Source organism: Quercus robur, chromosome 1 (assembly GCF_932294415.1).
Source record: "Quercus robur chromosome 1, dhQueRobu3.1, whole genome shotgun sequence".
Taxonomy (NCBI): Eukaryota; Viridiplantae; Streptophyta; class Magnoliopsida; order Fagales; family Fagaceae; genus Quercus; species Quercus robur.
In genome coordinates this window covers 18,446,833-18,459,872 of record NC_065534.1, presented here as the reverse complement: position 1 = coordinate 18,459,872, position 13,040 = coordinate 18,446,833, and the positions used below count along the sequence as shown (strand labels likewise).

At 33.0% G+C, this 13,040-nt stretch overlaps 1 protein-coding gene across 1 annotated transcript; it reads right to left on the bottom strand.

Annotated features, from left to right (window-relative positions):
• Window positions 1-2,053: 2,053 nt before the first annotated feature.
• Window positions 2,054-4,711, bottom strand: LOC126724071 (scarecrow-like protein 3). The gene has a single exon (XM_050428233.1). The coding sequence runs from the start codon at window positions 3,842-3,844 to the stop codon at window positions 2,423-2,425; it is 1,422 nt and encodes a 473-aa protein (XP_050284190.1). The 5' UTR covers window positions 3,845-4,711; the 3' UTR covers window positions 2,054-2,422.
• Between the last annotated feature and the right edge of the window lie 8,329 nt (window positions 4,712-13,040).

Genomic DNA, 13,040 nt, shown 5'->3' with positions numbered 1-13,040 from the left:
ATGCTAGTACTATTCAGAAGTAGGGAAAAAGCTAGTCCTATTGAAGCCATGTTCTTGAAATCATATATCTATTCCATAAAATGTAAACATTATTTTTTAACAACATTTTTTCACAACTACTTACATAGTCTGTTGTGATTGGTGAATAATAAAATCAGTATCAATGGCGGAACCAGTTAAAGTAATATGACTCTAATCACAATAGATCATATTAGCAATTATGAAAAATTTAACTTTCCTAGCATTACTCTTCCAGAAACATCAAACAAAAGTCAAAACTCTTGCAAGTTGGTCTCAACCAACATGCCTTTAAAGTTTATATCTTAGTGCATAATATTTAAAAAGAAAAAAGAAAAGAGAGTGTATATGTGTGACTTATTTGCAACCCCTTTTTATTAAAACCAAAGATAAAAACTATACTGTCTTGTGCATAGAAGGGAATGACAGCTATGCTAAATGTAAAAGAGAAGATGACAGAATGCACCATAAAATGCCCCATGGCCTCTAGTAACAAAGAAGAGACAGGGTGTGTGTAAGAGAGTTGCCTTGCAGTATATAAGGGATGGGGGCCAGAGAACCCAAATTATGACCACAAAGAGTCCAAAGTAGAAGTTCCAGAGTACCTACAGGATCCAGCTATTTGTCCCAAGTTGTCCAAAAACATCAAGCCAAAGCCAAGAGTTGAACAAGAAAAAAGATACACAAAAAAAGACAAAATATAAAATAATATTCAATGTCTTTAGCATTAGAATTAGCTTTACTCCAATCTCCTCTTTAAAGCCATCCACAGGAACTTCTCTATGTATTATCCTCTTGTGCTGTCACCCCATTATCCATAATTTCAGCATCATGCCACCATTCCTCTCTCTCATGAGGGTTTCATGATTTATCAAATATCCTCTAGCGCATTCCCTCGTCATGATTCACCAAACACAACTTGATAGGTGCAGCTCACAAATCACTTGGGTTCAAAAGCTCTAAAACAGCAAGTTTACTATGCCACCCAAAACATGTCCCTTACTAAATTTAAGATCAAAATCTTCAATGTCTTTAGCATTAGAATTAGCTTTACTCCAATCTCCTCTTTAAAGCCATCCACAGGAACTTCTCTATGTATTATCCTCTTGTGCTGTCACCCCATTATCCATAATTTCAGCATCATGCCACCATTCCTCTCTCTCATGAGGGTTTCATGATTTATCAAATATCCTCTAGTGCATTCCCTCGTCATGATTCACCAAACACAACTTGATAGGTGCAGCTCACAAATCACTTGGGTTCAAAAGCTCTAAAACAGCAAGTTTACTATGCCACCCAAAACATGTCCCTTACTAAATTTAAGATCAAAATCTTACGTTCTAAAAACAAACTTGAGTCTCTTGGTTATTACAATTAAACCAAAATTTATTGGAAGACATAAAGCAATCCCATCTCTATCTATTCTCCCTCTAAAATTCATTTCCCAGCTCATTCTCTTACATGCTTGTCCCCCTAGTTCTGAGCTTTGATTTCCATTTCTTTGTTAAGTCCAACCAAAGCATCAACTTAATTTCTTGCAACCCTTTCAAGTGAACTAATGGAGAAACAAATGGGGGCGAGGGGGTATGTGCTTGAGGTTTGGAAATTGCATGAGTCACAAAAGGGTTTGATTTTGTTTGAATAGTTCATATGTATCGGATTATAAGACCAGCTTCCTTCTCAACAAAACCAACATCTCCCACACAATTTCCTAATAAATCATTTCTTAGTCTTTGTTACAAAAAGTCCAATAGAAACCTTTTTTGTTCCCCTTCTTTTGGCTACTTGATAACTATTCTTTACCACACCAGGGGACACACATGAATTTTGCATCAAAATGTAATGCTATAGAAACACTTCATCTCAGGTTCCCTTTATTTTCTTAGGACTTCCAGGCTTTAATTCGTTATGGTCAACACATGAATATGGATATTAGAGAGATGCAGAAATAATCAACAAACTGCAAACACAGTCTAGATGTATTAATGGGACATTTTTTTTGGTCAATTCACTACTGTAGCCTGTAATACAATGATGAACACCATACTACAATTGCAGCACAAAGTTGAGGCTGTGACACTAAAATTCAAGTGCACATAAATGTGCACTGAGATCAATTACAATAAACACAAGACAAAACTTTATATACATATACAATCCAAACATTGGTTTAGGTTCCATTAAAAATAAAATGAGAAGAATTAAACAAATTCTGTATGAAGGTAATAAAGGAAGATGGCCTTTTTTTCCAGGGAGCATGGGCCATCAACACTCTAAACAGTATTCATTTGCAGATGATCAAAATTCTTTCATACGCAAAGAAAGGGGGGGGGGGGGGGGGTGTGGATGGGGTGTGGGAGAGGAAACAACAAATACTAAAGCTCAGACATCAGTATTTCAAATCTTACTTCCTACATCTCCAAGCCGATACTGAAAACAAGGCTCGGTCTTGCCAGCATATTACCACACAGCCATTCTCTTCCTTGATCTTATAACCATCAGAACCATAACCTTGCAACAACCGCCCTGCCTGCAACATACCATAATAGCTCAAAGGCAAATTCCCAAACCCAGCCAAGTCAAGCCTTTGGACCCACTTCTCAAGCTTTTCATGCCTTTCTTTTCTCTCAGCTCCCTCGCATGCTATAATGTTCTTAATTTCCTCCCCAAACAGCATCTTCTCTAGCTTCAATCTCTCCAATGTTCTTGGCACTGTAGACTCCAAACAATCAAACAATGCTGCATAGGAGTAAAGAGCCTCCAATAGCCTCTCCATTAAAGTTGATCCATTGTGGTTAGAATCTTGTTCTGTTATTACCATGAGCTTTGGTGTCAAGCCCCACAAGGCATTGACAAATCCATCCATCTTAGCTGAAGCACTTAAAGATTGGGGCGATGACGTGGCTGAGTCAGGACTCCGGCTATGCCCATTAACTAAATCTTTCTCAAGCAGCTCACCCAATGTGCTTTGGTTGATTTGCGGGACTCCAGGTAAGTGAATTCCATTCAGATTCTTTGGAGCTAGTGGGGATTTCTTTCTCAAGAGTTCATCATCAGAGGCCAACAGGGAATGCAATTGAAGAACTGAACTGATCGCTAGAGCCTCCCCTGTTTTGACACGAAGTTTTTCAAAATCAAGATTATCCAATTTACTAACTACAGGATTGAACTGGAATGGGATATCCAGCTTTTCAGCTTCTTCGGTCAGTTTAAACGCCATTTGCTCCAAAACTTCTCTCTGTTGATGAACCCCAGTAATTCTCAAATGGGGTGGGCCTTCAGGCCGTGCACTCAAAACTTGAATAAGTGCAATCCACTGGGCAGGTTCAGCAGCATTCAGGTCAATTATGTGAACCATCTTTTCCCCTTCCATGGCTTCAACAATAGCCTGGTTTGTGAGCACGAATGCCACCTTCATGAAGGGAAACAGCTCGAAAAACAGTTTCTGAACAAGAATTTCTTCAGAAACCAATGTTAATTTAGTAGAGTTGAGGGCTTTGTGAAGACCAGGCCAAGCCTTTAGGATTCTATCTGCAAGTGCCTCAGTGAAGTATGCAGCGATACGCTGCATGGTATCACCATCAGGAGAGGCAAGTTGGGAGATTTGTTCAAGGGCAATATTTGCATTTTCAAGGCTGCCGGCAGCAACATGATTTGCACAAGTGAGCAATAAGTGGATCAAATACAAACCCCTCTCTTCAGATTTAAGTTCTCTAACAAATGGGTATGGTGATCCTAAATTGGGTGAAAGAGACATCATGGAAAATAATTGGAGTGGTGATGAAGTTACAGAAGAAGACCCTTCATCTTGAAGCATTGGTGCCATACAACTAACACAACAGATTGAGAAACTGGGGAACAAGGACAGACTATAATGGTAACAAAAAGAGAACCAAACTAAATTCGCAAATTGATCTATATGATGAAGTCTTTACAAGGAGACATCATATTGCTCGTGCAAGAACCAAATTTGCATGAATCATAATCAGAGAATAAAGTTTAGTCTCATCTCAGCATTCACAAGCAAAAGAATGCAGAATCACAGCACTATGAGTGCTTATTTAAAAGTCTAAGAGAGTAAAGAATCTACCAAATTAAATAGATCAAACAAACAAGAAAGGGAAAACAAGTGGAAGGCTTAGATTAAACAACAAGTGGAACACAAATCAAAGAAAAAATATCATAAATGTAATCCTCACTAGACAAGCTCCAAAGGGAAAAAAAAAAAAAAAAATTCACCAATCTTAGTTCAGGTTTCACAAAGAAAAGGATCTGATAAGTCAAAAAAAAAAAAGAGAGGAACAGTGAAGACAAAAAGAAGCAGCTTGAGCATACCAGAACTAGAACTAGCTAACTAAAACAAGAACAGCCAAAAGCCTTACTGGGTTACGCAATTGATAAAGAACCCACATGCATCCCCATGAGAATTCCAAAGATTGCTTTTTGAATCTCTCTCAGTGCACACAGAGAGACTACACTTTCTGGGTTCCCTCTGTTTTTCAGTTTTCCTCTGTTTCTATCACAGAGAGAAAAATACATTTGGGGGTTTTAATTAAAGTTAGTGTTGTTTTTGGACTTGTTCATGGCTACGTTGTCGACAAAGCGTTGGGGGGGGTCCTTTTTGTCGTTACTGTTTTGTTGTCCTTCACTCCTAAGTGGAATATGGAATTTGTGAGAAGCTGAGCCATTTTGGCTTTTGGCTCTGTTTTTCTCTCTCTCTGTTTCTCTCTCTATAAAGGAATTGTCTTTCTCTCTCTCTCTCTCTCTCTCTCTAACCTATTAGAACTTCCACTTTTTATGGTTTTTTGTCTTTACATTAGGTGGATAGGGAATCAGGCCTGGCCTAATAGACTTTTTAATATTCCCAAAGGTTACATGGATCCAAACGTGCCCTAACAAAGACAAACAAATAGCCTAAGTTTTGTTTCCTAGTGGGAGGAGTGTGAGAATTGCAAGAAAACTCTCAAAGATCCTTCCAAAACCACATTTTGTTCTCTTCTCAAACCCTGTGACCATACAATTGGTATTATCTTCTCATGTTAAGACAAAGGGACAAGGAGGTTAAGGAAAAAGCCAAAAGTAGATAGCACATTTATCTCTACTTGTGGAGTCTTAGGTGGAAGGCTAGGAAACACAGTTTCATTCTAATTTAATATTTTTTATCTGTATATTATGAAAATGATTTATTTTGGCATTTCTTTTCTTTTTCTTTTTCTTTTTCTTTTTCTTTTTCTTTTTTGCACAATTACACATGTAATGTATGTGTGTAAATAAAACCACAAATAGCCAGGTCAATAATGAATTTATTGTTGATATATCATATATCCAAGTTATAGGAATTTATAATCTTGAAAACCTTACAAATCAATCTACTTTTTTCCTGAATAAAAAAAATTAATAAAATAAAATAAAAAATAAAAAAAAAGGAAAAAGGAAGAAGATATTTACAACAAAATAGCCCAAAGGGGCCAGCCCATCTCATCAACACTGGATGAATGAGCACTGAAGCTGGGATTGATGAGATGGGTGAGCCTTGGAAGAACATGAAGTAGGTTAAGTTGCCAAGGCAGCCACATCCTTTCACATCGTTTAGTGAAAATTAAATTCTTCAAAAATTTTAAGATTATAATTATAATTATAATTAATTAATTAATTAATTAAATTCATGACCTCTCTCCCTTTGGAATATGAATATTTGGAACTTGTCCAACAGAGAGAGAGTCAGTATTTTATGTAATTTTTCCGTGTAATGACATTGTGGCCTACAACTATGAGTGTGGTTACACATATAATCGTTATAGATAAGATCAACTCTTGGACTAGAAAATATTTACAAGTTATAACCAAGACACTTTGTTTCTCAAGTTAAAAAGTTTTCTTTTTATTTATGTTTGCATTAACACTTTTTTTTTCTTTCTTTAATAATTAAAATTATTTCACTAAATAGTGTTATTTGAAACTTATTTGAAGAAATAGTATTTTTTAGATCTTGTCTCTTCAAGAGACAAGTCCCAACATGGACCTTGTCTCTTGAAGAGACAATATATTTTACCTTCAAGCTAAAATAGCTAATCTGTTGTGGCCTCTTCAAGAGATGAGTACCACATAATAAAACATTACTTGAGTTCCATTTTGAAACATTTCACTTAGAAAAGCAAGCAACGCCTCTCCTTCAACACCAACACACAAAGCTTTGGGTCTAAAGGAGTGAATTGGGATTAGATGTGTGGAGAAAGATTGGTGCATCATTTATTTCTCCTGTTATTTTTATATTGTATACACCTCATTAAACCAAAATATACTCAGGTACATATTCCAAAAAATAGATAAGTTTATATAAATGATTAAAGCATTATTATTTTTCTTCTTGTTACTTTTATACTCTGTGTAACTAATTAAACAAGAGCATATTCAATACATATGTTCCAGAAAATAGTAAGTAAATCTCTTTAATTGAAGTCTTCTTTATTTTTCAAAGAGAAAACATTTTATTATTATTTTTTATTCGAAGAATTAAAGATATGGAAACCATGCTTTTATGCTTTTACTTTTTGGAAGAAAGGACAATTTGTGGACTTTTTGATGAATAGTTAGAGATCGTTATTGCATTTGTCATCTGTGAAAAATAAAGTGCTCCTTTAGTAATTATTAAAATATTTTAATTGAGTAAACTCTAATTTATTTTTAAAAAACTTGATATAAAATATTTAAAGAATATTAATTATGATCAATATAATTCAACAAATTAACTAGATAAAAAATGTTTTAACCTAACTTAATATAAATGATTATATATAATAAAAAAAAGTTAAATATATTTAATAATGTTAGTGTGGGGCCCAATAATTTGTGGCCCAGGCCCATTTTTGCATTGGGGCCCAAGGGTCGAGCCGAGAAAGAGTATAGCCGAGAATAGGTAATAAAAGTCCAAATAGTCTTGAGACACAGTCGATGACGATTCTGTCCTCGGCATATTTGAGGCCCCCCTGGAAGGAAGGGCAAAAAAGATATAGGAACAGTTCGGGAAAAAATCTAAAATATCTATGTCAATAAAGAAGGAGACACTGGATAGTATAACGACCAAGGACAAAGGGAAAGCTGCCATTATTGCCATTCAACACTCTGCACCTGACAGAACCATGCTCTTCAGTTTTTACAACCACCCTCAACCACTTTAGGTATGGGCTGATGGGACAAATATCAGTCCTGGAAAGTCGAACCTACACGTGGACGCTGGATGAGGGATACAGGCTAGTATAAAAGGAAAAGTAAGCAATCCAGAGCACGGGCTAGGAAAAATGGCCAAAAACCAAAGCCTCCCAGCCCACCTCCAGGAGAAAAACTCCTAGAGCGAACACGATTTAATTATGTATGAGCACCATAAAAAAACCACTGTCTTGTGACCAAGGCCTAACCTTTCAAACTCATGCTCTATAAATGATATTGTTTGGGCCTTTTTACGTGCAAACCTAGTATCATTTTGGGTCGTCACAAATCGTGTCCCCACAGTTAGTATGTTACAAACATATTTCATGTATAAGTTATATATATATGGATATATCTTTTTTTTGAATGAAACTCTCTCAAAAAAAAGATATATTATAGACAATTAATAGGTTATTTTGGATTTAAATTTCTTTTGATATATTTAACTTGCCTCTCAAAAAATTTCTTGCTCCACAACTTTTATCAAGTTTTACTAAGTAAATAATCTTTTCAACAAAAAAGCTAATGCAAACGCACAAATGAAATTTTTGTCTCACTTGCGTTCAAGATACTAATCGGTTTTTTTTGTAGGTAGAGATAAACTTCAAATCTCTTATTTAACTATCAAAGACCTTAACAGTTGAGCTAATTATAACCCACCTCCATCAACTTCACTAAATCATGTCTTTATTTTAAATTTTGTTATTTTATAAGGAAAAAAAAAAGTGTGTGACAGACCATACAAGATTGATAGAATATAGAGTGAGATACTTTTACTCTAATTTCTTATTGAATTTATATCATAATTTTTATTCACAAATGCACAATTTTTTTATGTCATAATTTGATAGTTGGGAGATTTAAATTCTAGATATTTCAATTGAAAATATTAATAGTTATCAATTAAGTTACAAGATTCTTAACTTTGCAAACGCAAACTTATGTCTAATGCCCATTTTCACACAAGCTATTAATGCTTGCCAATATATACGAGGACTCCATGTTGTTGCATTATAGATTAATCCCAGTTAATTAATGATTAATTATCCAAATTACATGAAACATTGTAGAGGCACAAACAAATCTCCTATTTAAACTAGAGTGCAATGGAAATTAAATTTACACAATGATTTGTTGACGAATAGGAAAAACCTTCATAGGCAAAAATCTCATGGGGTAAATTTCAAGTCACCTCTCGAAGAATCCACTAATCAAGAACAAACAGTTACAAGTATAAAGAATCTTACTACTACTCAACCTATCCCAAAATACCACCCTACAATTAAACCCATAAGCTAATCTCCAATTAAACTTGACCTTGTAGAGACTTCTCCTCTGCACAAATCACAATATGTGACTAACTACACATCAACTTGATAGTTATTGTTTGATGCAAAGTTCTTCAATCCACACTTGTAGATCTTAAAGCAACTTAGTACATAACTCTATGGTGCACAAGTAGTCACATTAGCTTCTCAAAAGCTTGTATGTCAATAGTGGCTATGATGACGGTTATAAAATAATTCTTTTATATCCTTTAGAGACAAAACCCTAAAAAAACCTTGTCATCATGGGCCAAAAACAGATCTACATATTTAAAACCTACATACCTAGATAGATCAAACATATCGAGAAAGGTATCACGATTCATTAAAACTCGATAAATTGAAAGTGTTGAGTTGGGTATCGAGACAACTTATTTCAATTTTTCTTGTACGGTTTTTTAAGTAATTTCCATGTGCTCAATAAAATTACTTGTCATGATAGTCTTGAACCTACTTTAAACTACCAAATTATAAGTAAAATGCATTTTTATCATAAGATATGTCAATTACATAAAAATGTGACTCTAACACGTGAACTTCACAAACAAAAGATTTATTGTTAAAGCTAATGGCCTTGTACGTCTATTATTATTATTTTTTAAATATTATACTTCTATTAATTGGCATTTCTTGATAATTGTAATAAATATATTTAAGGATCAAAACTCTTATTTTTAATGGATATATTTAAGATTTATATCTCCGTCAACCAATCATCAAATATTCAAAAAAAAAAAAGATTTAATATTTTGTCTTATACTCAAGGCTACTTTGACGAGTAATTTGTAAGTTTGTAACCAAATGAGACCTTAAAATTGACATTAAATTTTGTTGGTAAATTTCTTCTCCCGAAACCAGAGTTGGTCACTGTCTCATCAATGACAATGGGTGCCTTAAATAGACGGTGCAAGTGGCAATACCTTAATGGCTTTTTCCTGTTTTTACAATGGATTATTTAAGAACATCCAAAGCAAATATTAACTCCCACTTTAGTTCATCACTTTCGTAGGGACCATAATTTTTGGGGGGGGGGGGGGGGGGGGGTCTGATATGAGACTCTGAGTGGATGTTATATTTACAAGTCACATGATATCGACTGATATAATTATCATGACACACTTTCAACTGGTACTTGGTGGTAGCCCATTCAATACACTAGACAGTACAAAAAAGTCATAGATCGTATCTTTTACCATCAATTTACACTAGGACAATCCATCAAGGCCAAGAATGGAATAGAAAAGTACTCTATATTTCTAAGTTCTAATCAATCCAAAATAGATGTTATTTGTCCCTTAGATCACTTTGTTTATGGAAAGAGTTGAATGATAAATTATAAATTTTATAAGAGAAATGCTAGGGATATAGTTTGTTTCACTATAATTTTAATAAATTAATAAATTGTTATATGAATAATATCAAATATTACTCTTGTTGGTTTTTTTTAAGAGGATATAATCAGTTTTATATAAACTCACTGATAACCTTACTTTTATTATACACTAATTACAATAAACCACCATCTATTATTGTGAAAAAATTATAAAACTTTGTTCTTAAAACTTATTGATTTTATAATTGCATAACTTAGTGTACGTTTAGATACAGCTTATTTTGCTAAAAATAATAAAAAAAATAATTTTTTTCTGTTTATTACTGTTAAATACTATTCATTGGCCTAAAATTACTATTCATGGCCAATGAACAGTGCATAACACGCTGGACTTTTAAAAAAAAAAAATGCCCAAAACTTGCAAAACGTGAACGCAGCCGCACTATACAAACAGACCTTTAATTAATAATTAAAATACACGTTTTTATAGTTACAGAGTGAATACAGACTTACACCCAAAAAAAAAAAAAAAAAAAAAAACCTTCTATCACAACATTTTCCCCCCTTTTTTGTGTGGGGATGCTTTTAAAGTATGTTTGAATGAGTTTATTTTGTGGGGGGAAAAAATTGTATACAAATATAACTCCATCTAAAAAGACAGATTTTAAAATAGTGTATAATTGTATATAAACTGCACGTGAAAATAAAATAAAAATGTTATTTATCACATAGATCCTATCTAATCTTATACATGTTCCTTTCTGACCAAAAAAAAAATTGTACATTTTAGTCTTGACATTTATCACAAATTACGATGAGATATTTTGCACTACAAACATTGAAATCGTCACTTATGTCAGTTTTAACTTTTAACTATTTGAAGTCATAACCACCAACCTTCTTCAGTCAAAAAAAGACATAACCACATCGGCCTGTTTTTCTTTTTCTTTTCCTTTCTTTCTGGTCCATAAGGTCATTCATTGTCTCTTTGTAAACTTTGAAGGTCATTCATTGTCTTCAGATTTGAGTCATGGTCAGGTTTAATGCCATTCGGCTCATCTTCTTTCTTACTGTTGAACATAGTTGGATTGCAGCCCAATTTGAATCCCACGAATAATGATTGGGTTTAAATTTATTGTTTAAAATCCTATAAGAATTCTTCTCCCAAAAAAAATAAAATTCCTATAAGAATTAAAACCATATCACCCATTATTATGCAATTTGAACTTCTTAGAATGTACTGATTAGAATAAAATCAATATCAATATATCTATTATTAAATCTAATTGCAAAAACGTACCCCTAAAATTAATATTGTTTAGCCACGTAGTGTACATTTTTTACGAAATATTGCATTAGTGTTTTTTTTCATTTGTTGAGAAACAAATATTGCATTATTTAAGTGTTTAATTTAGCGCCACATCACCGGTCATTTTGAACAACGAAGTTGTGTAATAGAATCCAAAAAAATACAGTTTCAATGTAATAAAAAAAAAATATTCTAATAAAAAAACAGAAAACAAAATAGAGTGGCCTATAACCATAAAGCGCAAAGACATAAATTTTGCAAAATAAACTTATATTATACACGAGCATTACATGGGACATCTTCTAATATCATGTAAAAGTAAAACTTTTTATATATATCATGAATGAAAGGATGATTAATCTCCACAAGACATTATAGAAAACAACATGATCTCATTTTTTTGTAAAAGAACTTTACAAGAAGAAACATAGATATATCAATTTTTTTTTTCTAAATTTATTGATAAGCCAGATATATAAGTATTTCGGCAAAAATGAAAGAAAGAAAGAAAGATATATATATATATATATATATATAAGTATTTTTTGCTAAACAACATATATATAAGTATTGGAATGACATAGCGAGAGCACTATCATCAACATGACAAAACCAAGTAGGTGTATCCGTTTTGTCCTAACTTCAATGGAGGCACGTGGCCACCAACAGTGACAAGACGTGTTCGCAGACTAGACCGGACACATTGAACTCAAATTTAAAAATAATAATAACTATTATGAAAAATAAAATTAATAAGACCTTGAATTCCACTCATATTATTAATAAGGTCTTAGAGAATGAGAAGATCATTTCCTGTTATATTTAATCAAAAAATAAATTTAGAAAATGATTTTTTTTTAATTTTTAATTTTTAAGTGTGAGGTGAGGTAACTAAGAATCATAAAGGGACAAATGGAGAATGTTAGAAAGAAGAATCCAAGCGTTGCTAACTACTGGATGTATTTACGATAAAATGTTCCTTGATTTTTTTTCCCTTTAATTTGTAATATATTTAGAGTGGGAAAAAAGAAAAGAAAAAAACAAACAAACAAAAATAACCACCACCTTATTCTCCTGGAGAATTAATTTGACGATTTAGAAAAATTGCTCATATGAAATCACACATATTGTGAGAGAGAAATCTCATGAAACTGTCTCATAAAATACTTTTTTTCTTTTCTTGAAGCAGCATGAATAAAGTTTCTAATCTTTACAAGAACTTGGAGGTTGGAGCTTGTTCTTCCTAAGCCAACTTAATACTACTACTACTAATAATAATATGGTTGTGTTAATGGGTATCCTTAGAAAAATTGTTAATTAATAAAATATTTTAGGAAAAATTTTATACCAATTTTATAGGAAGTTGAAAAAGTTGTTAAAATATTAATTAGTTTATTTTCTTTTCTAATAAAAACTTTTTAAAAATTGTTCTTTGTTAACACCCTTAGACTATACATTAACTTTTCCCATAATAATAATCCTTAACTAAGAAGGATTTGAGTGCCGGAAAGAAAGCCAGAAAACATTTTTGACAGGGACAAAAGTGATGAACTCGTGGTGCAAAAAGTGTGAACTCAAGTTTTGGTTATGAGTTCCTAAAAAATTGAACTCTAAACAGCCGTGTGTTTAGGTAGATGAGAATACCATTCTTAGCAGTTTAGACAAAAAACGCAAAATGCTGAACCAGAAGCAAAATGATATCAAACAATATAAACTAGATATATTTCCTTCTTTTTCTCAGTTTCCTTAGAAGTGGTGAAATGAAATCCTAGTGGAAAAACAAGGACTTTCATGCCAAGAAGTGACATTATAAAGCCCTAGAATCAAATTGGGATATCTATTGATAAGA

Coding starts and splice junctions, on each gene's coding strand:
- LOC126724071 (XM_050428233.1), bottom strand. CDS start 3,844: ATGGCACCAATGCTTCAAGATGAAGGGTCTTCTTCTGTAACTTCATCA.